The 24,248-nt window shown below is 47.4% G+C and overlaps 2 protein-coding genes and 1 long non-coding RNA gene across 3 annotated transcripts in view; 2 read left to right on the plus strand and 1 right to left on the minus strand.

Annotated features, from left to right (window-relative positions):
* The window catches only part of LOC129133505 (uncharacterized), a 148,388-nt gene that overhangs the window by 24,968 nt on the left and 99,172 nt on the right, over positions 1 to 24,248 (plus strand). The gene's annotated exons all lie outside the window — the stretch shown is intronic.
* Positions 578 to 3,708, plus strand: LOC129133507 (histone H3-like centromeric protein A). Its single transcript, XM_054653149.2, has 4 exons — positions 578 to 802; positions 1,293 to 1,384; positions 2,546 to 2,623; positions 3,228 to 3,708. The coding sequence occupies exons 1-4, from the start codon at positions 727 to 729 to the stop codon at positions 3,360 to 3,362; spliced, it is 381 nt and encodes a 126-aa protein (XP_054509124.1). The 5' UTR covers positions 578 to 726; the 3' UTR covers positions 3,363 to 3,708.
* Positions 2,543 to 11,903, minus strand: LOC143696289 (uncharacterized). The gene is made up of 3 exons (XR_013185726.1): positions 11,813 to 11,903; positions 8,375 to 8,505; positions 2,543 to 3,332 (listed from the first exon to the last, which is right to left on the minus strand). It is a non-coding gene; the product is annotated as an uncharacterized LOC143696289 (long non-coding RNA).

A 24,248-nucleotide genomic window follows, 5' to 3' on the forward strand; every position in this document is an offset into this window, starting at 1 on the left:
GTACTGGGACCATACCTGGGGCAACTAGGATCATACAGGAGGGGACAACTGGAACCATGCTGGGTTCATACTGGGAGTGTCTGGAACCACACTGGGGGCAACTGGTATCATACTGGGAGTGACTGGGATCATAGTGGGATCATTCTAGTAGTGACAGGAATTGATTGGGACCGTTGGGGGTGTGACAGGGATCATACTGAGAGTCGTTGTGATCATACTGGACTCACACTGGGAGTGACTGGAAAGCACTAAAATCATACTGCAAGGGACTGGAATCATACTGGGATCATTCTGGGAGTTAATGGAACCATGCAGATGACCGAGAGCAACGGGAACCACATGGGAACGACTGGGATCACACCAGGACGATGACAGAGCCCATACTGGCACCGCACGGGGACGATAACTGAGACTACTCCGGGAGCACCAGGGCGCGGGGTACCTGGGGGTGGGGCCATGCAGAGTTATGCTAATGAGCCCTCGGTGGGCGCGGCACCATCGAGTCGCGGAGTCCGGCGCGACCCCGGGCGGTCGCGCGCCCCGATTGGCGCGCGGAGGGAAGTGACGTCACGAGCGGCGCGGCGGGAGATTTGAACGGCGCAGCGCGGTGGATCCCGGGAGCGGCGTGGGGGCCCCGCACGCCTGAGCGCACCCTGACTCTCCCTTCCCCAGGCGCTGGGTCCCCTTCTGACCTCGCCCTGACCCTGCGGTGGACTCGGCCGCAACATGCCCCGCCCCAAACCCACCCCCCGACGGCGCGGGCGTTCCCCAACCCCCCCACCGCCCCGGCCGCGGGCACGCAGTGAGTGAGGGGCGGGGGACTCCCCTTATAGACCTCCTATATCGAGCCCCCCTTTCAGACCCCCCTCTAGAGCACTCCTATGGACTCCCTCTATTGTTGTCCTCCGCCCCTAGCCTGTACCCTATAGACGTCTACATGCTTCCATCACCTACAGTCACCCCACACTCTCTCTCCCCTATCGCCCCTATAGCCCCTCTACCCCCATACTCCCTGTCTCCTATAACTCCCCTATATCAGCCATCACTTTAGCTCTCTATAGATCCTTTACACCCACAATGTCCCCCCAGACCTTACAGATCCCTTTTAACCCCCACAGCCTCCCCGTGTCCCCCGACCCCTATAGCCCCCATAGATCCCCTATAGCCCTCTGTGTTCTGACAGGCCCTATAGATCGGTACCCCCCCCGTTCCTTCAGAGCTCCCCATCTGTGCCCCCCAGGCTAAATAGATCCCCTAAAGCCCCCACAGACCCCTATCTGATGCCCCCACAGGGCGCCGCCCAGGTCAGCGGGCATTGCAGGAGATCCGCAAGTACCAGAGCAGCACCCGCCTGCTGCTGCGCCCCGGCCCCTTTGCCCGCCTGGTGAGAACCCCCCACATCCCTAAAATCCCCAGACACCCTGATTTCCCCCCCCAGAACCTCCCCAGCACCCCCCATGGACTCCCAAACTCCCCTGGGACCACACAGATCATCTCAGATACCCACAAAATCTACTGTGGGACCCCCAAACCCCTCCAGGACCCCCCCAGTTTCACCCCAGAACCTCCAGCATTGTCTGGGATCTTCCAAACCACTCTGGATTCCCTCTCCTGGGACCCTCAAATCCATCCCAGGACACCCCAGATCAACCCTCTCGGACCCTGCAACTTCCCCCAGAGCCTTCAAATCCACCCTGGGATCCTTCAGCTCCCCATTGCATTCTCCCAAATACCCACTGCAACTCTTCAACAATCCCTAGGACCCCTTCAAATCCAACCCCAAATCCACCCTGAGACCCCTGAATTCCAACCTGGAATCCTCCAACCTCCCCATGGACCCCATCCCAGAAACCCACTGCAATTTTCCAACCCCCTACAGACCCACCAAGTTACCCCTCAGAACCCCAGATCACCCCCTGGGACTTTTCAAGACCATCCCTTTCCCCCAGCCCCCCCCCCCTCCAACCCTGTTCCAGCCCTCCCCGTGTCCTTGTCCTCCCCATCCTTGTGACATGCTGGGCCTGTCCTCTCCCAATATCCCCCAATGTCATTCTGTGGTTCCAGACATCCTTGTGGCCTGCCACCTTCAGAGGCTGCATGGATTGAGAGTTCCCTGTGCCCCTCCTGCTGTGCTGGCACTGCCCCCCCTGTCCCATTGGGGTGTCCCCATGTTCCCATGGCTGAGGGTGTTCCCAAGATGTTCCCAGAATGGTGCTTCCCCCCTGCCTCCCACCTGGGAGATCCCAGGGTGTCCCCATCATGATGTCCCCACATCCCCACTCCCCAGTGTGTCCCCAGGTGTTCCTGTCCCCAGTGTTCCTCTCCCTGGGGTGTCCCCAAAGTGTCTCCAGGATGACAACAAGGGTGTCCCCAGGTCCCTGGGATGTCCCCAGGGCAGTGTCTCCAGGGTGTTGCCATGGTGCTGGCCCCAGCCCGGGATGTCCCCAATGCCCCCGTATCCCCCCCATGTTGCCCCAGTGTCCCCGCGCTCCCTGTGACCCCGCTGCCCCCATGTGCCCCCCTCCCTGTGCCCTCCCTGCTGCAGGTGCGGGAGATCTGCCTGCTCTTCACCCGCGGGGTCGATTACCGCTGGCAGAGCATGGCCCTGCTGGCGCTGCAGGAGGTGGGGCTCGGGGGGCCCAGGCGTGGTGGAGGGAGGTCACAGAAGGGCTGGAGGGGTCCTATGGGTCCTGCAGGGGTATCCAGGGACTTGGGGGGTGGGGAAGGGGCTGAGGGGGATCTCAGGGGTACTGAGAAGGTTTCCATGGGGGTTGGGGGTCTGTACGTGCTGCAGGGGGGGGTCTGTGGGTGTCTCTGGGGCCTGGGGAGGTTCAGGAAGATCTCTTTGGATGCTTGGATGAGGCTGAGAGTTTGAAGGGTGTATGTGATGGGAGCTGAGGGGGAGCCTAGGAGGGTCTCCATTGGCTGGAGGGAGGGTCTATGGGTTCTGGGACAGGGTTCCATGGATGTTGAGAGGGTCTCTGGGTGCTGGGTGGGGGGGTCCCTTACTCCCGGGCTCTGTCGGGGATTGAGGATGGGTCACTGGGTGTTGATCCCCCCCTAACACATTTACAGGCACAAGGTGCTTTGGTCACCCATGTGTGGGTTTGGAGGGACCCTGCCCCCCGGGTGTGTGTTTGGGGGGGGTCTCTGACCCCAGGGGAAGGTGGGGGGGTTGGGGCATGCTGGGGAGCTTTGGGGACCCTCCCTCAGGTTTTGGTACACAGGCAGCGGAGGCCTTCATGGTGAGGCTGTTGGAAGACGCATACCTGTGCTCGCTGCACGCCCGCCGAGTCACCCTGTTCCCCAAGGATCTGCAGCTGGCCCGGCGCCTGCGGGGACCCGAGGTGGGGGGCATCTGAATGAAGATCCCCTGAGGGGTCTCTCCTGATAATCTCACACCCATAATCTTCCTGGGACCTCCTATGGGACCATCATGCTGAGACACCCCCCCCCCCCCCTTCCTCCATGGGGTCCCCCAAGCTCCCCCACGTGGACCCACCCCATAGACTCCCCCACCTCAAGATCCCCAACAACCCCTTCAGGGACGCATCCCGGGGTGGAGGTCCCCTTCCTTAGTCCAGCACCTCACAGATTATTGTGGACCCCTACCCATGGTCCCCCTGGAACCCCCATCACCAGCATGCCAGTCCCAGGGAAACCTACCCAGGACCTCCACCCTAGTGGAGACCCTCCCAGTTCTGCTGTACCCCAATAAATATTTGTGACCTCTAGGTGCTGATGCTGGGGAGCTTGGAGGGGATTTGGAGTTGAGGCACCGCAGGGAGGAACTCTGGAGGGGAGGAGAACCCACAGGGAGAGGGGCTCCGAGTATTTTAGGTGAGGCCACCTGGGCTGGGGGCCAGGAAGGTCTTGGGGCCTAAGGGGTTCCATGTATAGTGGTGGTGGGGGGTCGTCTAGGGGGTGGCGCTTAAGGGATTCGCTTTTTGAGCGGAGGTCAGGGCTTTGGGGGCGGTGCTTAGAGGTGGCTTGAACGTGGGCAGGGTTGCCTGTGGGGGGCGGGGCTTAGTACCCCCGTGTGCGTGCGGCTCTGGAGGTCTCCCGTCCATGGGCGGAGCTCTGGGGGTGGGGCTTCAACGGGGTCCCCGCTATGGGGCGGGGCTTGGGAGGGCCACACCCGGGGGCCGGGGCTACGGGGGTTCTGGGCGGTCCCCGACTGCTGTTCCCGCTGCTGCCGCTCGGGGCGCTGCTGAGCGGGGAGGGGCGGGACCTGCGGGGGCGCTGCACCGGCAGCACCTGTGCCCGCACCTGAGGGCACGGGAGGGACCCCAGAACGGACCCGCCCAACCCCAACCCTGCCCTGGGACCCCAACCCCCCTTCCTCATGCCTTGGAGACCCCTCCCGAGTCTCAGAACCCAAAACCTACCCTGGACCCCAAACCCCCTTAAACCTGCCCATCGCTGCCATCCTTGGGGTACCCTTTGAGCCCCCCAAACCTCAGGGACCCCAAATATCTCCCCTAAAATCCCAGCCTAGGCCCCACCCACCTGGTTTGGCATATCTCCAGGTTTGGGGTCTCCTCAACCCTCTTTTTTCCCCAGACAGTCTGGTGCTGAGTTTGGTGGGGAATATTTTTGTTACTGAACTTTCAAAGAAAGTTAACAATGCAAATTGTGGACAGGACAGAAGATTGCTTTGATGTCTCTAACGACCCTATAAGCAGCAGTACATCTGATAATGAGGAAATCACATTACAACCCCAAATTAAAGATGAAACCTTCTATGATAGTCAGGGTCTGCACACTGTTACTAAAACAATGTGGTACACAGCAGCCAAGATAGCAAAGTTCCAGGAAAAGCATAGCAGACTTACATAGTAATTGGAAACTGGATATGTTTGGAGAGTGCCTCTGGCAGAGGGTGATTAAATAATTTGTCTGAAGTGGAGGCCCAAGGCTTCTGGAGGCCAGAAGTATTTTTAATGGTGAGTGACCAGAGAAAACTGTGGTCTTTAACTCAGAGTGCCGCCTATTGAGCAGGAGGTTGCATCCATTAGAGAGGAGTGATTTGCTTAGGATCGAAACCCCAACCATAGATCATGGGACAGAGAGTGTACAGAGGGCAGTGTTTTTGCAACTGATGAATGACAGATGTTCCAGGACAGCCCTCACCTACATCACTGGTTAACCAAGTATGTGGCTGCTGTGGTTAGAGTTTTGCTGGACGTGATAAAACACTGGCAGAATTTCAGGATCACTTGAAGCAAGTGTTAACCCCACAGAGCGGAAGACAAGGGAAAAGACCCTTATCGTGGGGAAAGAGATCTTCCTATGGCAGAAGGATGGGTTTCACTTAACAATTAGTAAACAGAACAACAATCAGGAGATTGGAATTGCACCAAGGAAGCAGACTGCCCAAAAGGGAGCAGCAGGGTCCCAGTGCATGATGGAATGCAGTTTGAGTGAAAGGCTTGCAGAAAGGAATTTCTCAGGAAGTGATAAATTATCCACTGCTGTTCTGGAGAAAAGGAAAGTTGCACTCTTTTGCCACAAGCAGGATAAAGATGTTGATGTGGGAGTTGGAACTCCTGGGAAACCTATCATTACTATGGCCTCACAAGGCTAATGTTGTTAATTGGAGTCTTAGAAACAACTTTTGCCATCCTCAGTGAGCTGGGGGCTGGCAGCTGCAAACATTTAAGGAGGCTCACCAAAAGTAAGACTTACACAGAAAATGAGGTATCAGAGTCACCACTGGCTTCTGAGATGGAGACAGGAGAAAAGCTGAGAATCCAAATGGATAAACTTATGACTGAGAAAGACCATCTTAGGACCCTACTTGCTTCAGCAGAGTGTAAGGAAAGACAATTATTTTAGAATCTGAATAGGGAAAATTATAGAAGAAAGAAACAAGACCTGAGAGAGAAAACCTTATTTATCCCTGTTACTGAGAAATGAACAATTGCAGAAACAGTTCCAGGAAGAAAAGGAGAAAAGATGAAAACTGAAAGAAACAGCAAAGGTGATGCTTAAGCAAGCTACCGATGCACCCTGTATTGTGCAAGAGTCCATTCAGGTGGCTGATTTGCAAAAGCATTCCAGGCACAAGCCAAGTGAGACTGAAATGCAACAAGTGGAACCCTATCAATACATACTAATGACCCATACATCCAGATTCCAGTCGGTTCTCATCAATGATTAATTACATTTCTAGTAGATACAGGAGCACAGCATTCAGTACTAATGAAGCAGGATGCCAAGAAGCTGGGTGTATGACCTAGATGCTAAGAGTTAAAATCACTTTAGTAAATGGAGAAAATGTTATCTGTCAAGTTGCTGCCGTTAATTTATGGGTCCTGGATGAGAAGTGGATATTGGCTACTTGCTTTGCAATCAAAGATCACAATGACAATATTTAGGGTTTTGATGTTCTGAACGTTTAAATCTGTTGTCTGCCTGATGGCAGTGAGTCAATGTTAATATTTGAACATTAGCCCAAACCCTAAAAGGAGTCCAGAGACTGTGCTGACTCCATATGGCACCTGCACTCCCTGATCCAAGGACTGCTAGTGTGTCCCCATGCTGGATTTTTGCTGCAGGGAGAAGTGGAATTTCTGAAGTTCTGGCCAATGTGGCCCCACTAAGAGTTGAAATACCCAATTACTGCAAACCTAACAGCCACAATATAAGCACTCGTGTGCTTGGGCATTGATGGGGTGGTGACAGATTAAAAGAAAAAAGGTACTATCACTCAGTCACACTCCTATCTCTCCTGATAGAGACAGTGGCCAGTGATAATTTTAACATACTCCAGCCACATAGAACTTGCTAGTGTTTAGCCAATGTTTGCTGTTGGCATTGCCATCATGTCACAGATCACAAAATATTCTGAGTTGAAAGGGACCTACAAAGATCATCAAGACCAGCTGTTAAGTGAATGGGCCATACACAGATTGAACCAACAACTGTGGTGTTATGAGCACCATGCTCAGACTGACTGAGCCAGTCTTAGGGTCTGGCTCATGAAAGAGCTGAACAGACAGTTGTGGCTTATGATTTATTACAGGCAGTTGAACACCAGTACCACATCTACATTCACTGTTGTACTAAACTTTGCGGAACTGATAGCTCAAATTAGGAGAGCACACTACCCATGGAGGAGAACTCAAATTGCAGGAGACCCCCCCTGAAAACATGGGAAGCAGCAACAGCAGTGGACAAGCACTTCATAAAGTAGAAGTTGAGATTCCTCTTGAAGAATGTCAAGGCCTAACACCACGAAAGACCAAAGAAATATTCACTATTCAACTCAACCACATTTAAAGAGATGGAACAGAGAGATTCTGCGTGGGAAAAAGGAATTTCGTCATTAGTCCAAGTGATTAAACAACTTGAGCCACTAAGAGGTAACCTGTTCAGGCTAATGTTGCTGAGACTCATACTGTTTTTTCTATCCAGGAATGATATCAGTAATGATTCCAGCACACCCCCACTGAGGATCAAGTTAACCAAGGACAGCTTATCCTTATTGCAGGAGCAATCATTGCCAGCAGGAAGCAAATTTGGTTCACATATTAACAAGTTCAACCCACAGGGTAGAGTCACTTCTTTCATTTAAGCTAGTAAGTATGGTAACTTAGTACATATATTCTATGTCACACATGCTTTTCAGTTGTAAGTGCACTTAATTGAATATGACCAGGGATTTTACCCATTACCCAAATTAGATAACACTTCCAATGTTATGTCCAAGGATTGCTCCCACCAAAGAGATGCCATGATAGAGAGGTAGAGAGGTCTTGGCTGGCCTTTACCTCCCCTGTGCAGCCTCTCATCAGCACTGCAAACACTGGGGCTACATGCTTTCTTTCCTACAGAAGAGGACTCTCATTCTCATCCAGAAGCCCATCATTCAAACGTGGATACCACCTCTGATATTATATATGTCCAAAGATGACTCTCATACAAAAGCTGCCAGATCAGAGAGCTTTTGCTGATCTTTACCCCGCTAGGGCAGACTGTAACTTGCACCTAAACCACTGGGGCTATGTGCTTTCCTTCCCATGGTAAAGCATAATGACTGAACCTTCCAATCAGATAAGTCTCACTTCTTCTAATACACTTCCCGAATTCCTGTGGCCTCCCTGCCCCTCTCCCACTTTCTACTTTTCCTTTCCATTGTCCTACTACTCCTTTTTTATGTTTCCACAAATTCCTACCTCCTTTTCCCCCCTTCCACGGCCTCCCTCCACTAATCCCACTAATCCCTTACCCAAGAGTTCCTTCGTAATACCAGAGGGAGTGAGATTGGGAGGGAAATAAAAGAATGTTTCCTTAAAGTAACCATCTTTTACTTAAAACTTAATAATTTCTATTTTGGAGTTTCCAACAGGCACACCACCATGCACACTACCTTGTACAGAGCCAGTCACAGCCAACAACACTGCCACAGGTGGCAGAGAACCAGTGCCTGCTGAAGGAACCTTCTCCTGACTCAGTTTCCAGATAAACTGTACTAAGAAAACCCAGCAGCCGTCCTGCCACCTGTAAGAAAATATATTTGGACATTGGGGACTCAGAATTGGTTGCATTTTGAAAATTGTCTTATGGGTGCTTTTGATTGTTTTTGTCATTTTCTGTTGATTCAGTTGATCCTTCAGAGAAGCTTTCTTAATCATATCGAAATGGGGAGTTGTGGAGACCCTGGGGGCATGCCCTGGGTTGGGGAAACAGAAGAAGCTTCCCTCAAAAAGCCGGTAAGACCCCATTGGCTCCTTTCCCCGTGCCCCTGAGCCACTCTCTCCCTATTCCCTAATTGGCCCTTACCTTTGTACTGCCCCAAGACCAGAGTGACCCCGGGCCCCTGGGGAGAGAGAAACCTGGACCCTCCATGTGTGTGTGCCTGGGACCCAAACATGTTACCGTGCAGTTGAATTAAACATCTGTGGATACCATGCACAGGCCCTTTTTGCTTCTTTACCCTGGGCTTTCCTAGCAGCTATTCAGGCTGCAACACTACAGCTGTGCCAGGGCATCAGAGGCATCAGCAGGGAGGGCTGAGAGCAAGTTCTGTGACAGGCAGAGCGAGCGCAAGGCACTGAGGCCCTGGAAGAAGCGTTGTGGGACCACACGCATCCCCTGTGGCTGCTGCGCCTGCAGCTTCAGCTCACAGAGGTTGTGCAGGGAGCGGAGAGGCGGCAGCTGCGCAGGTGTGGGCTCAGGCAGCGCAGCGCATTGGCAGCAGCTCCAGCTCGCCCAGGGTCACCTGCACCGGCTGCAATGCGGCCACGCTCACCTCCAGCAGCCGGCTGTGGGCCAGGGAAAGCCGGCAAAGCCATGGGAGGCCCTGGAATGCCACGGCTCTGAGTGCCGCAGGTTGTTCCCACCCAGGCCAAGCGTCTGCAGGCAGTGACAGAATGACCCACTCAGTAGATGAGGGAAGGGCGGTGGATGTATATTTATAGACATCAGTAAAGCCTTTGGCACTGGAGAAGCTGGCTGCTCATGGACTGGACAGGGCAACTGAAAAACTGGCTGATGCCCAAGCCCAGAGAGTGGTGGAGAATGGAACTAAATCCAGCTGGGGCTAGTGTAGCAGGACATGTTCCCTGCCACAAGAGCTTGCTAATTGGTGAAATAAATCACTAAAGACCACTTGTCTCCTGGTTATTTGGGTGCCATGGAAGCAGCACTTGTAGCTGACAATAAACATCTTGCTGTGGAAGCAAAATTGTGGAAAGATAAGCTGGAATTTCTGACAGACACTTTACTTCACAATCTATTAAAGCTACACCAAACTTTCACAAAGTAGAAGTTTCTGCACATTCCCTGGAAATGAGTGGGGCTTTTCCCCCAAAGTTGGGATGCTGGTTTTGTGGTTCCTCTCTTGAGGGTTGAGTGAAAAGACTCTGTGCACACTCTTGCCAGTTTGGTGGTAAGTTACATTGACTCCTAATCTATACTAGTCCTTTCCTAGCTTTGATATAGGTACCTTAATGTTGTGCACTGTTTTATGTAATCTACTAGTAGTTCTTCTGTTTTATACCATGTAGTAAGTAACTCTGTCCAAGACCTTTTGTCTCTTATCTCCTGTCTATTCAAGAAATAACTAATTTCATAATACCACTCTTAGAAGTTGTAAGCCAGAGTGGTTTAGGTGCAGGCCACCTAATTCAAGCTGTACCCAAAAATATTAGCCTAAGACAGGGCTTGTCTGAAGCTCCCACTCTATCCATAACACCCAATTACTTGTGGGTGACCCCAGGAGTCAGTGCTGAGTCCAGTCCTGCTCAACATCTTTATTGATGATCTGGATGAGGGGATCAAGTGGAATTCAAACTAAGTTCACAAATGACACCAACTTGTGTGGGAGTGTGGATCTGCTGGAGGGCAGGAAGGCTCTGCAGAGGGATCGGGACAGGCTGGATCAAGAGGCTGAACCTGTCTTCTCCCCCATTGGGATGCCTGTTGGGTAGGACTCATGCCCCAAGTGCCTCCACCTGAGGGACTGGAAAGGGCTGGAACAGTTCCTGAGAGACTCAAACCGCCCCCAGCCCATCTCTCCCAGGAGTTTTTCAACAGGTTTTCTCTTGCTGTTTCTTCCTGAAGTGTGAGTGATAGAGCAGCCTGGGAGGGCACCTGGTGTCAGCCAAGGTTTCCTACCCCAAACCTCCCCCACTTTTAGAATCCCAGGCTGGTTTGGGTTGGAAGGGACTTCAAAGGTTATCTCCATCCACCCTCTGCCATGGGCAGGGACATCTTCCACTATCCCAGGTTGCTCCAAGCCCTGTCCAACCTGGCCTTGGACACTTCAGGGATGGAGCAGCTGCAGCTTCTCTGGACAACTGGTGCCAGGGTCTCAAACCCTCACAGGGAGGAATTTCTTCCCAATATCCCATCTAACCCTGCCCTCTGGCAGGTGAAAACCCTCACCCTCCATCCTGTCCCCTGACAAAGACCCTCCTCAGCTCTCCTGGAGGCTCCTTTCTATATTATATTTTATCTCTCTATCAGATTTATACCTACATACATATCAGCCCAAAAAGTGGCTCAGGCAGTCCATGACTAGTTGTGGCCACCTGGGGTAGCCCCTTTTGGGGGTGCAGGGGAGTGCCAAGGGTTTGGGCAGATCTGTGGGTTATTTTAGAGAGCCTCAGGAGGTTTTAGAGGGAGGTTTGGGAGGGTCCTGAGGGTTTATAGGGTGTTTGCGGGGGGAGCTATGGAGCATTTTGAGGGGATTCTGAGCATGTTTGGGATCTACTGGGGAGTCTGTAGGGGATGGTGGGGGGTCTCTGGGGTTTTGTATAGTACAGGTCCCCAGAGTTCTCTCAACCTGTTCTTCATCTGACAGGATTTTCTTAACCTGTCAGGGAAGTTCACTGCACAGACTCGGTTCCTGATTCCCATGAAATTTTGATGCATGCAACATGCAGGAATGCTTTTCCCACAATTTCCCTGGCTCCAAGAGGGACCACGGGAGTGGCACGAAAAAGTGCGGAGGCCTGTCCATCCTCCACATTGGCAATTACAGTTTTGATTCAAATTTGAATTAAAGGCTGAAGTGTTGCTGATACTGCGATAGAGTCAGGGTCTTACTCTACATCGTTGTCATCACGCCAATTCCCAGGAGACACTCGAGGGGCGCTTGGAGGCCAGCTGGGGGATCATTAAAGGGTCTGGAGGGGCGCTTAAGGGGCGGGGAGGCAGCTGGAGAGCATTTGGGGGTCCGAGGGGACAAACAGGCAGCATTTGGGGGCAAGCAGGGGTCGGTGGGACTTCGGGAACCTGAGGGGTACTTGAGGGTCAGGAGAGGGAAACTGGGGGTACTTAAGGGGCCCCGGGGCGCACTTACAGTTCAGGGAAGCACCTGGGGAACAGCTGGGATGGCGCTTAGGGGACAGTCCCGGCCTAGACGGGCCTCTCACGGGCCGCGGGGCATGACGGGAACCGCAGTCCCGGCTCTATCGGCGGCCTACGGGGCCCCGCGGTCTTTCGGGAGTTGTAGTCCAGGAAGTGAATAAACTGGCGCGGAACCAGCGGCCAATGGGAGGCGGGGGGGGGGGCACGAGGGATTTTTGGGGGCTCAGGGGGAGCTTCTGACCCTCCACCTTCCCCCATAGCGCCCTCAGGGGCGGAGGGACACCAGAACCCCCCGGCGCCACGTCGGCCATGTGAAGGTGAAGAAGACAGGTGAGCTCCACTCCCACGGGTTGGGGGTTCCCTGCCCCGAAATGCCCAACAAACCCCCAGGCGCCCTTATAGACTTCCTAGTCCCCATAGACCTCCCAACGCTGTCCTGGGCCCCCCAAAACATCCCACAGACCCCCGGATCGTTAAAGACCCCCCAAAGCCCTACCTGGAACCCTAATACCTTTCACAGATTTTCCTCAACACTCCTAGAGTCTCCCCCAAAAATCCCACAGACCTCTTCTAGATGCCCTATAGGTATCCAGTGCGCCCCTAACCACTCCCGATTTCCTACACTCCCCATACCCCCCCCCCCCCCCCCCAAATCCCTTCTGAAATAAATAACGCAGGAGATCTTTCTCCTTTTTAATGCCTTTATTAAAAATCAGCTTGGGTGGAGAGAACCACCGCTGTGCCCAGGAGTGGTATGGAGAAGAAGAATGAAGAGTGCAGCTGTGTCCACCGGTATGCCAGCAGAGATGGGGCTTCCATCCTCACGAGAACACCAGCAGATTCCCGGGTTTCAGTTTGACATTTGAGGTCCTCTTTCTAGCTGACATTTTTTTTAGGTTAGGGTGAAGGGTAAAAAGGATCTTAGCAGACACTGGATTCAGTTCCTCACCTCTAGACATCACTTAGATCTCTTAATTCTATGGTGGCTCGTTTTCTTAGGGCTTTTTCCTACTAGATTTGGTGAGGTGTTTCCAGATTTGCATAGCTGCTCCGATGTCACTTTCTCCTCACAGTCCTGGGTGCCATTTTCCAGGAAGCAGCAGGGTGATACTCCATGAAGAGGGATTTCTAACCATCAACAGCAGGTAATTAAAGAAAAACTATTAACAACAGGTAATTACAACATGAAATTATTAACAACAAATAGTTAAAAGTCCAACTTAGCAGCAATTGGTTTAACCTGTTAACTCTGCAAACTTTTTTTAAAAAAAATGGACAACTTTTCTACTCATAGCACCTTCCTCAGCCTCTGAGTCCCTCCAAACACCCTAAAGACCCTCACAGACCCCCTGAGACACCCAGCACCCCACCAACAGCTGCTTTTGAGCCCCCAAAAGCCCCTTAAATGCTCCTGGGGACATTTGGAGGGAGAGGGTATTGGGGACAATCCCAAAGGTGGGGGAGTTTAGGGAGGGAGTTTTGGGGGTCTCCCCACCTCCCTGGTGCAATTTTGGGGTGTCATTGCTTTATTGGCCCCATCATGGGCTGGAGGTGCCCAGGTGGGCATTCCAAGAGGGTCTTGATGGCCCTGGGGGAGGGAAGGGAGAGCAAATGGGGAGTTATGGGGACCTGTGGGAGGCGCAGGGGCAGACCTTTGAAATTTGGGGGTGGGGATGTCTTACCAAAGGCTTCCCCTTATGGCCCGGCGATGGCATCACAGCATGCAGAGGAGGAGGAGGTCCCCAAGAGGGCCTGGGGGGGCTGCATGTCACGTGGGGTGGCAGTCCCACAAGTGGTCCCCCAGCCCCACAAGGGGCTTCCTGAGCCAGAAGTGTCTCCCCAACCCACAAATGCCCCCTCAGCCCCTCAAGTGGCCACTGACCCACAACTCTGCCCCTGCCCCACAAGTGACCGCCCTGGCCCACAAATGACCACCTGGCCCAAAAGGGCGCATCCTGGCCCATCAGTGACCCCTCTGACCCACAAATGGCCCCCAGCCCCACAAAGGTGCCTCATGACCCTGAGTAGCCCCCAGCCTTCGAGTGACTCCCTTATGATGGTGTTCACAGGGGTCTCAGGTTGAGGGAAGAGATAAGGATTTGACTCTATGTTTCAGAAGGCTTGATTTATTATTTTATGATATATATTACATTAAAAGTATACTAAAAGAATAGAAGAAAGGATTTTCTCAGAAGGCTAGCTAAGAATAGAAAAAGAAACAATGATAACAAAGGTTTGTGTCTCGGACTCTCTGTCCGAGCCAGCTGGGCTGTAATTGGCCATTAATGAGAAACAACCAACATGGGCCAATCAAAAATCTACCTGCTGCATTCCACAGCAGCAGATAATCAATGTTTACATTTTCTTCCTGAGGCCTCTCAGCTTCTCAGGAGGAAGAATCCTAAAGAAAGGATTTTCCATAAAAGATGTCTGTGACACTCCCTGGCTGACAAGCACCCCCCATGACCCTTAGATGACCTGATGACCCACAAGTGACCCCCATCACCCTCAAGTGGGCTCCTTGCCCACAAGTGACCCCATGCCCTCAAGCGACCCCCATGACGCTCAAGGACTCCTCTAGTTCCTCACCCAGTGGCTGCTGCCACGGCGCCCCCTGTGGAGCATCACATGCACTGTTCCTGATTGGCTGTGGGGCCTCACGGGGGTCCCATGACCTCAAGCCTGGTGCAGGGGCTCAGGAAGCGCCTCCCTTGCAGGCCGCACGGCATCCTGGGAGCCGCATGACTTCCAACATGGCGCACACCACAGAGCCCCGAGGCAGTTCATGTGACCCCCGAAATGGCTCCTGCAGCAAAGGCTCATGGGACTCTTGCTTCCCATTGGGTGGCGCCCCCTGGTGCCGAGGTGCACAGCAGCTGCTGCTGATTTGCCGCGAGGCATGGTGGGAGTGGCATGAATGGGAGTATAGTGCCCCCTGCAGGGTATCCAGAGAGCTGCACCTCATTGGCCAGAGGGTCTTGTGGGAGTCATGTGGCCTCCAATATAGATCCTGCCACAAGAGTTCCTGGGAGACAGCCTGGGGTGAAGCCGCCCCCTGGTGCTTGCAGAAGTGTCTCCGGATTGGCCATGGCGGGGGGATGATGGGGGGAGCCCGCAGGTGGGTCACGTGACTCCCAGAGCACTGTCCCCTGCTGGGCCGGGGGGGTCACGTGACCTCCCCGGTGGCAGGGAACCCTGGGGAGCAGCAGAGCCCAGCAGGGCCCTGGGCACCAGGGGCGTGTCCAACACTGGCTCCTCCCCTTGGCATCGCCTCAAGCACCATTGGACAAGGGGCTCATCGAGGGTGGAGCTGCATCGAGCTCTCCCTGCGTCTGCCTGCCTAGGCACCTAGCAAGCTGAGAGCTGAAATCACAATTGTGGGATCTCAGCACATCGTTCCCGATGTCCAGAGATGCCAGGAGAACCCTTGGGGGTCTTGAAAATCCTGGAATGTTGCCAAGAGTGTTTGGTGGCTTGATTTTGATCCATCCACAGAAGTAACAAGAGTCTGAGGACAAGAGAATCACTTTAGAGTACAAGGTGTAAAAGAGGCACATTTAGAGGGTGAGATATAGACTTTAAGGTTTTTGGTACAGGGGGGTTATGGAGACAAGATGGAGGGATCAGGGTGTGTCTTGTCCTTCTTCTTTCTTCTTCTTGTCCTCCATCTCCTGTGATGATGTTGGCACTTAGAGATTGGTTTATGGTGAAGGTGCACTTGCTAACATGGGTGAAAAGCATTGGGAAATAAAGGTAAATATTGTGTACGTAGATTTTAGTATAAAAAGACATGACTGCCCCATGGGTGGTCAGAGAGTGCCTGTGACTGCTTGCAGATCAGACCTCTGTTGGGCAGACAGAAAATTTTGTAGATAAGAAATAATAAACAACCTGAAGACCAAAAAGCTGAAGAGTCCAGACTCGTCCTTTGCATCGCGTGCCACCCAAGAGCCACTCTACCCGTGTCGGGGCAGAGACAGACAGCCGAACCCGACACACAATGAGCTGATAATCACTAAAGAGCTGATATCACTTAAGATTGCTAAGGTTGCCTGCGGCTAAGAACTGCTTGGGAGCTCGGACAGCTGTGCTGAGCAGGTCAGAGCTATCTGGACACCCGTTGCAGCCTACTGGGGTCAGCCTGAACCGCAGAAAAGGTCGCAATAACATAACTTGACAAAAACCCCACTACATACCTCCTTACCTGTTTTCCACTGGCTCCAGCTGTGCTTGTGATCCTCTCGGCATACCTTTACATCCTTCCAGCTTTTTTGCCAGTTGACTTTAAGCTCCATCCAGCACCTTCAGGGCAACTGGAAATTTCTCTTCTCTGTGTCATTTATCAGGAGCCTCAAAACCCTTCCAGGGACCCCCATCTCCCCAGAGTCACCTTGTGGTTTGGGAGGTTCAGAGGGCTGAGGGGATCCCTGGGTAGTTTTGGGGGATCTCCAAGTGGTTTTGGGGGTCCCTGGATGGCTTTGGGGGTGGGGTCTCTCTCTCTGGACAGTTTTGAGGATCTCTGTGGGGTTCATGGTTTCCCCATTTTTATGTCTTCATTTTAAGGCAAAAGCCCTTTAATTCCCTGTTTGCCATCATCTCTCCTGGCTCCAGCTGGTTTTCTTCAGCTTTTTCAGTAATTTGGGCCAGAATTTCCCATTAGCTGGAATTCCCCACTGGGACTTGGGTCATTAATTTTGGGTAAAAAAACATCTGGATTTGGTTTGTCCTTTCCTCAGGGTCATAGTGTCAGGAGAATTAACCCACAAACACCAGAGGTTTCTTTCCAAAAAGGAGACGGGAGTCCTGTAACTTTATTCAGATAATGCAAGAGGTCATGGGCGTTTCCCCTGGGTCTGCCAAAGTTTTGGAGCATGCAGCCTCCTTTTAATTCTAATTTCCCTGCTGCATTTCCCTCACTCTTTCCCCATTGGCTGGGGTGCTTGAGAGGCACAGTCTTTCTGAATCACCTTATTCAGACCCCCTTCCAATGTATACCCCCCTATTTCTTTTCCTTGTGTCAATCAATGGAATTCCTATGGAATTTATGGCTCTTCCCGTTGTTTCTTTTATCTCTTAGTATCCATTTTTCTTCATCAGCAGACCCACAGTTTGCTTGTAAAGACAAATCCCTCATTCTTTTTAACGGAGTCAGCGCCATGGGGATGGCAATTCTTTTGAGTTCCACTCTGTCACATCCTATCAGTGACAGGATCCAGCTGCCGGTTCCCAAATTCTCTGGAACTGTGGGTCATGCCTCCCCAGCCCCTCCTCCTACCCCCCATCCTGAAATTCTGCTGAATCTGCCCAAATCTGCATGGTTTGGCTGTGGTTGAGCCCCATTTGGGGATAAAAAGGGCAATTTGGGGACAAGTGCTCTGTCTGTGTCTGCAGAGTCCCTGGAATTCTGGAGTTGACAGGCTGGTGAGTGGGGAGGCTTCATTCCCTGTTTTTAACTCGTTTTCCTTATTCTTTGGGGATGGACAGAAGTTGAGGAGAGGTTTTTTGCCCAAATTTCAGATTTTTTTACCCTTTCTCCTCCCCAGTTTTATGGCTTTCCCCCCCTTATCCCCACAAGTTTCATAATTTTAACCCTTTTTCTTCACAAATGTTGGATTTAAACACTTTTTGTGCCCAAGTTTTTTTAATTTTTGCTCATTTCCCCACAAATCTCAGGGGTTTGCCCTTTTTGTGCACTTTCCCCCGATTTCAGATTTTTTGCCCTCTTCATGGCCAAAATTTGGAAATTCCCCCCCTTTCTTGAGGCTTGATTGAGAGTTTGGGGAAACTTGAGTGGGATAAGGTGGAGGGTGGGTTATCCTGAATTTTGAACACCATTTTGATGCAAACTGGGGGAGTTTGGGGTCCCAAATTTCATCCTTTCCATAAAGTCTTAGTGTGAATTTGGTGGAAATGGGGTATTGAGGTGGCATCAAGGTAAGGGGTTGGTGGGGGAAGGCTGCACCAGCATTTTAACCTGATTTTGACATAAATATAGGTGATTTTGGTTAAACTTTATCCTTTTTGGATAATGTTTTGGGCAAATCTGAACGGATTGGTGTAGGAGCATGGCGGGGTAGGACAGTCAGGACAGATGGAGACAAGAAATCTCTGCAGCCAGGTCGTGGAATTTGCAGTTTATTGCAAAGGGCCTGGGTGCAGGGCCCTGCTTGGAGCTGCCAGGCACAGCTCAGAGCAGGCCCAAGAGAAGTAAAGACAGTGGTAAAGAGGATGATAGAGAGAGAGAGGATGAGAGGATAAGAGAGAGAGTAAAAGAGAGGATAAGAGAGCGAGGTTCCTGTTACAATACAATAAATCTTCTTCTGTGATGAATAATAGAATTCTCACTAACCAATCCAGTGAAATATACAAATCTATAGTATTTCCATACAGCCTATAAAAATCATTACATTACCACACTGTGTTACATTTTAAGCCCTAAAAACTCCTCTTTGGGCCCCTTCTGCCAATCTGGCAGGGTCTGCTCTGAGCCTTGGGCCTGTCTGCAAGCAGAGGCTATTGCTTGATCAAGAGGGGATCACCTTCAGCTGGCCATGCCATTGTTTTCCAGTTGTCCAGTAACTGAGTTTGCTTTCTCAAAGTTTGTTTTCATTTCAATCTTGCTTATAGTTTCTATATTCTCAGAATCTTTTGCCAGGCAATCATATTTATAAGGCTTTCCTGTTTCATCTTCCCCAACAGATTGGGGAATTTGAAGTGGCCTTGGAGGGTGGGTATCGGGGAGGGAGGGTTGGCTCATTTGTTGAACTCCATTTTGATCCAAACTGTAGGGAATTTAGAGGGAAACACAAGCATTTTGGCCCAAATTTGTGGGATTTAAGGCAAAATTCATAGTGTTTGGAAGGTTTTGGGGTGGATTTGGTGGCAACAGGGGCCAAAATAAGCCCTAAGGGATTCCATGGGGTGAAGAAAGGCATTTTGGGGGTTATTTGAGGGTTCTAGAGACATCTCTGGGCTCACAGGGATTTTTCCCATAAAATAGCAATTTTTAGTAATTTTGGGTGTTTTTCACTGTAGTGGCACAGGTTGGTCCTGGTGGCTCCTCCTACCCTTCTGTGCAACAACCCCATTTTGCAGACAAAATCCCCAAATTTCTTGAATTTGGACTTATTTGCATGCTTTTTTTTGTACAGAAAAGGAAATCCTGAAAGCCTGGGGTGTCCTTTTCCTGAAAAGTCCCTTTTCCCCTAATTTTGTGTCTTCCCCAACAACCTCTCAGCCTCATATTTATTATTTTTAACCAAAGAGTGTCCTCTTAAAATAATTTGTTTTAATCCAATCTTCTTCTTCTTTCATGAAAACATTCTCTTTTTCCTCACTTTCTAAAGAAAAAATGAAAATGCACTTCATCCTCATTATTTGGGTTTACTTTTTAGTTTTGGGGAGTTTTTTTTTTTGAGGTAAAATTCTAATTAGCTATTTTGGTGTTTTTTCAGGAACAAAACCCACCATTGGTACACTGACTGTATTTTTGGGGGAGAAAAAAAAAAGTCTTTTTTAAAAGGTTTTTTATGAAAAAAGCCTTTTATTTGCTCTATTTTAATAAAAAAAAATTTATGGAAAAAACCCTCATATTCCTTATTTTTTCACTTTTTCTTTAATTTTTCATGCAAAACTTATATCAACCCTATTTCTTAATTAGTTTTTTTAAGGAAAAACCCTTTTTTCCTCTTTTCCTCTTAATTTATTTCTTATTTTTCTTCCTTTTTAAAAGATTTCATAAACTTTCTTTTAGATTGGAGTTTTTAAGGAAAACCACCTTTTATTCAGTGTATTTTAATTTTTTAAATCCCAATTCCTTATTCTCCTGTTGATTTTTCTTCAAAACCACCACAAAAAAAAAAGCAAAAAAACCCCAAACCAAAAAACAACCCTGACTTATATTTTATTTAAGAAACACTCCTTTATTCCCATGTTTTATTCCCAAACCTCATTATTCCTATTTTTCCTCCAAACACACAAATTCCATTTTTTAGAAAAAAAGCCAGAATTACCCTTTTTTACCTAACCCCCAGTTCCCCATTCCTTAAATTTAAAAAATAATAATAACATACTTTTATACATATATTTTTATGAAAATTGAATTTTAATCAATTGTATCGCATTTTTTCAGGTTTTTGCTCCAAGAAAATCTCCAAGTTCCCTTTTTTTTACCTGATTAGAGAAAAAACCCAGCCTTTTAAACTTGTTTTGGGGCAAAACAGGGCTTTTTAAAATTGCTTTGTAACATTAAAAAAGTCCTGAAAATATAGTTTGAGTTCTTTAAAAATATCTTTTATATATTTTAGTTTTATATATTTATATTTTTAATATATATAATAATTTCTACAAAATAATTGAAATGTTAATAGGCTAAAAATAATATTAAATACTATAATTGAATAGTAATTTGTGGTTAATGTGACAATAATTACTTCTTAGTGCTTATCTATAGTATTAAATCTTGTGGATATATCAATTTTATATATACACGACTATAGTTATATAATACAGTTATACAGTTGTTACTGTAATTATATAAAAATCTAGCACATGTAATGTTCTGCTATAATTATATTGATATTATTAATTTGCATTTTTTTGTTAAAATGTCTATGAAAATTCAGTTTAAAATTATTTCAAAGTTTATACGGATGTATAAAATATGTAAAATATAAACATATGTAATATATTTTATATTTATATAACATACTACTATATCAGTGTATTTATTATAGAGCACTCCATATAGGTATAGTTTCATTTAGTAATTGAGAAGTAATTATAAAAGAATAGATATAAATTACTATAAATATAATTCTATTCAATTTTTAGTTTACTTTGCACTGTAATATGTTGCTTTATATTATTGAATTATATTATATTGACTTATATTTATTGAATTTTAAATATATTATTGGATTACATTACATTATAGTATTTATAATTCTATGTAATTTATTAGTAAGTATTATATGACTGTCCTGGTTTGGGGCAAGTTTGGGAGAAAAAAAAACCTCCAAAGGGGGCCCCTCCAGAAAGCAAACCCACACGGCCCCTCCCCACAACCGGTTCAGGAAGGATTCCTTGGAGACAAGTGGAAAGAACCTGTTTATTTAACAGGCAAAGCACCCCCCAGCACACAAAATGAACAATACCAGATGACACCACTCTTTCACCGCTCTGAAAAAGATGACCAATTCAGAAAGTCTCTCTTGGGGGTGGTCGCTCTGTTATCAGTCTCTCCGGCGCTGGGGCAGCTGCTGCAGCCACAAGGTGCAAACTCTCGGTGTTTCCTCGGTCCCAGTTTGGAGCAGGCTCAAGTGGTTCCAAGAAAAGGAAAGAAAAACAGTCCAGGGAAAATTTGGACTGCCTAGTTAAACTAGCTAACAAGCAGAAGCAGAAGCAAAAGCAAAGCAGGAGCAAAAGCAAAGCAAAAGCAAGAGTAGAAAGCAAAAGCTGCCCTATGTACTGCCCCATCTCTGTGTCCCGCTGACCGTGGGGGGAGTGAGCAGACTGATAAATGATAACAAAATAAAGCTTCGCTCTTCAGAGCCAGTCTTGAAGGTACAGAATATCCAGCACAAACAGAAGAATGACTGGGGATACAAGCATCATAACGTCACCCTAGGACAGTGGCAAAATGATATATGTCTAAAATATATGTTGCAATGTGATATCCACTATTATAATTGTTATCTTACTAATATATAATCATAGATTATAATGTTAATGTATAATATAATGGTATATTCATTCCATTCTCTTCTCTAATGGACTCTAATATATACTCTACCGCTCTAATTCTGCTTCTTTTTGCATATTTTTGCTTGATTTTGGCCCTTTTTTTCAAGCCATTTCTATGGAGAAAAGAAATAAAATTCTTTTAAATCACTATCTCTATAATGTTCTAGAGAAAATATAAAGTATTAACTGTTGTATATAATTATAAAAATAAAATGTAAGTTTAATTTCTACTATGATTAATACTAAAATGAATAGCTGTAGTGGTTATTATTATATTACTTTACTTATTTTTAATATTTCTAGGTTTGGATTGATTATTTGCTGATATTTCTTTTATGATTATCTACAAAATAATAGAAAAAATATATATTTTCATAAAGGTATTGTATATTACAGGTGTTATGAATAAGAAGCTTGACTAGGCCAATATTCAAGCAGCAATCAATTTATTATTTAATATGGTAAAGTATGAGCAATTTAATATGGTAAAGTATGAGCAATAACTGCAAGCAAAAAGCAACATCCTTAACGCTTTAATTCCAATGCTCCTAAATCAACCAGGGCTAATTGCAAACAAAAGATAGGTTCAAAGGCCTTTTTCCATGCTTTATTCTCCTCAGTTATTATTAGAATTCACAGCTCTCCCATTGTCGGGGTCCACACATTTTGCATTCACAAATACACACGTCGCCTGTTTGTACTTGACACGAAACACAGCTTTGTATTTCACACAGGGTTATAATTAATAGGTCTATATAATAATAACATAGGAAACTATAAATAAGTTATATACTTGATAGATAATATAATATAATATAATATAATATAATATAATATAATATAATATAATATAATTAATATAATATAACAGGTGAAAGAGGTAATAACATGTTTTTAGTAATATGTGAGTTCTATATTGTTAATATATAATTAGACTAATAATTAGTAATATATCAATGTATATTACATAATGTTATTAATATATTAATAGCATAGGTTTTTGTGGTAGTTGGTGTTTTACAGTTGCTTTAATATAGAAGTTAGACCTTTTATGTTAGTCGGTTATAATTGTGTACCCCTTTTGTTCCCTCAAATGGTTTGTTCCCAAGTTGTTTACCACAAAGCTTTCCCACCACTTGTGTGCCCATCAGTGTGTCCGTCTCCCTGTTCCTCCCCTCCTTCCATTATAAGCCCTTGTCAGTCCCTGTTGTACTGCCCCTTACTCTTGTCAATCTCTGTAATCACTCCCCTTGTGTTCTCGAATGTTCTGTGTCAGTTAGCCCTGCTTCAATGGCTGATTGGATTATAAAGCTTCCTCCCTCTCCCGAATGAGCCCTATTGGTTATGTTGAGTCCCCTAAGATACCCTTATTGGATGAGAGTTGTACCTACCCCTTGTACCATCCCCTCTTTAAAAATACGAGTCGGACCCGTTTTCTCTGCCATTCGTCCCTGACCCTTCCTGGGAAGAAGCCTTCCTTGGATTTCATACAAGTGATCTCTCCCAATTTCCTTTGTCTCGGTTCCTTGTGCCCAGTTTCCTTGCTGTGCCACCCACGCCACAGCCGCTGCAGGGAGCTGCAAACTCCCTGTAAGCACCGCCACCCTCAGAGGTTCCGGGCGAGATTTGGGGGCAGCCGCTCTAATGCGTGCCCTCTGGCCATGGGAAGTGTGCTAGCTGGCAACTTTCTATCTTGTGGCCACAGCCTGCCGCCACAGGTTTTCATAATGCAAATATGTATTAATAATGTTACATTATAGCATTTTATTGTATATAATAATATTAGTTAATAATGCAGCATCATTTCATGTTGTTAACACATTGATATATTATTAATATTAATTTAAAACATATACATAAGAGTTTACCATTTATATAGCACATAGTTTTATTTGTATATTGTTTATTAATAAAATAAACTGTAAATATAACTTCTATCCTGATTATATATAAAAATAGACTATGAATTAGATACTGCAGTCATATCTTTAATGTAATTTAAGTACAATTCCTACTATAATTCTATATAAAACAAATATAAAATTGATTTATGTAAAAAAATGTGTATTTTATGATTTTTTTTGCAAATATTAAAATGAATATGTGTTATGTTAGAAAGCTATGCTGTATTAATTTTCTTAAGTAGTGTGTTAAATACAGTTTTAGGTTATAACATAATGTTAAAATAGAAACTATGCTATGTAAGATTTTTTTTAAAGAAAGGACTCGCAGCAAGATAGCAGCCACAGGACACCTAAATCTTTCAGAGAAAAAGAATTTATTGCTCCCTTATCAGAAGAAGCTAACTTTTTCCTGCCTCACTCAACCCAGAAGATGCCGTGAGGATTAAGAGGAAGAAGTTGACGATGACCAGACAGAATCCTGTGTCTGAATTGAATTTATGCATCATGTATGAGGTGTATGAATATGCAACAGGCTATTGTTTTTAAGGGTTAATCCTCTGTTAACCTGTGTCCTTTTTTTGGGTTTATTTTCCCGGAAAAGGTACCTGAACATCCATAACTCTTTGGTTTTTTTGTCTCATATTGTCCTAATTTTACATTAATACAAACTGCAGAAGTAGTTTGTCTTTGGTCCAAAAATACTGAAGGCCTTTCTCTTAAGTTCATAATAAATGGTATGAACCAACCTTCTTCTGCCACCACTCCAGCCCAACCACCGCT

The sequence above is a fragment of the Agelaius phoeniceus genome, chromosome 32 (genome assembly GCF_051311805.1).
Source record: "Agelaius phoeniceus isolate bAgePho1 chromosome 32, bAgePho1.hap1, whole genome shotgun sequence".
Taxonomy (NCBI): domain Eukaryota; kingdom Metazoa; phylum Chordata; class Aves; order Passeriformes; family Icteridae; genus Agelaius; species Agelaius phoeniceus.

Excerpts from the sequence above, each read along its gene's own strand:
- LOC129133507 (XM_054653149.2), top strand. The coding sequence starts at position 727 with ATGCCCCGCCCCAAACCCACCCCCCGACGGCGCGGGCGTTCCCCAACC. Across the intron at positions 803-1,292 it reads GCCCCGGCCGCGGGCACGCA|GGCGCCGCCCAGGTCAGCGG; the intron begins GTGAGTGAGGGG and ends ATGCCCCCACAG. Across the intron at positions 2,624-3,227 it reads CCCTGCTGGCGCTGCAGGAG|GCAGCGGAGGCCTTCATGGT; the intron begins GTGGGGCTCGGG and ends TTTGGTACACAG.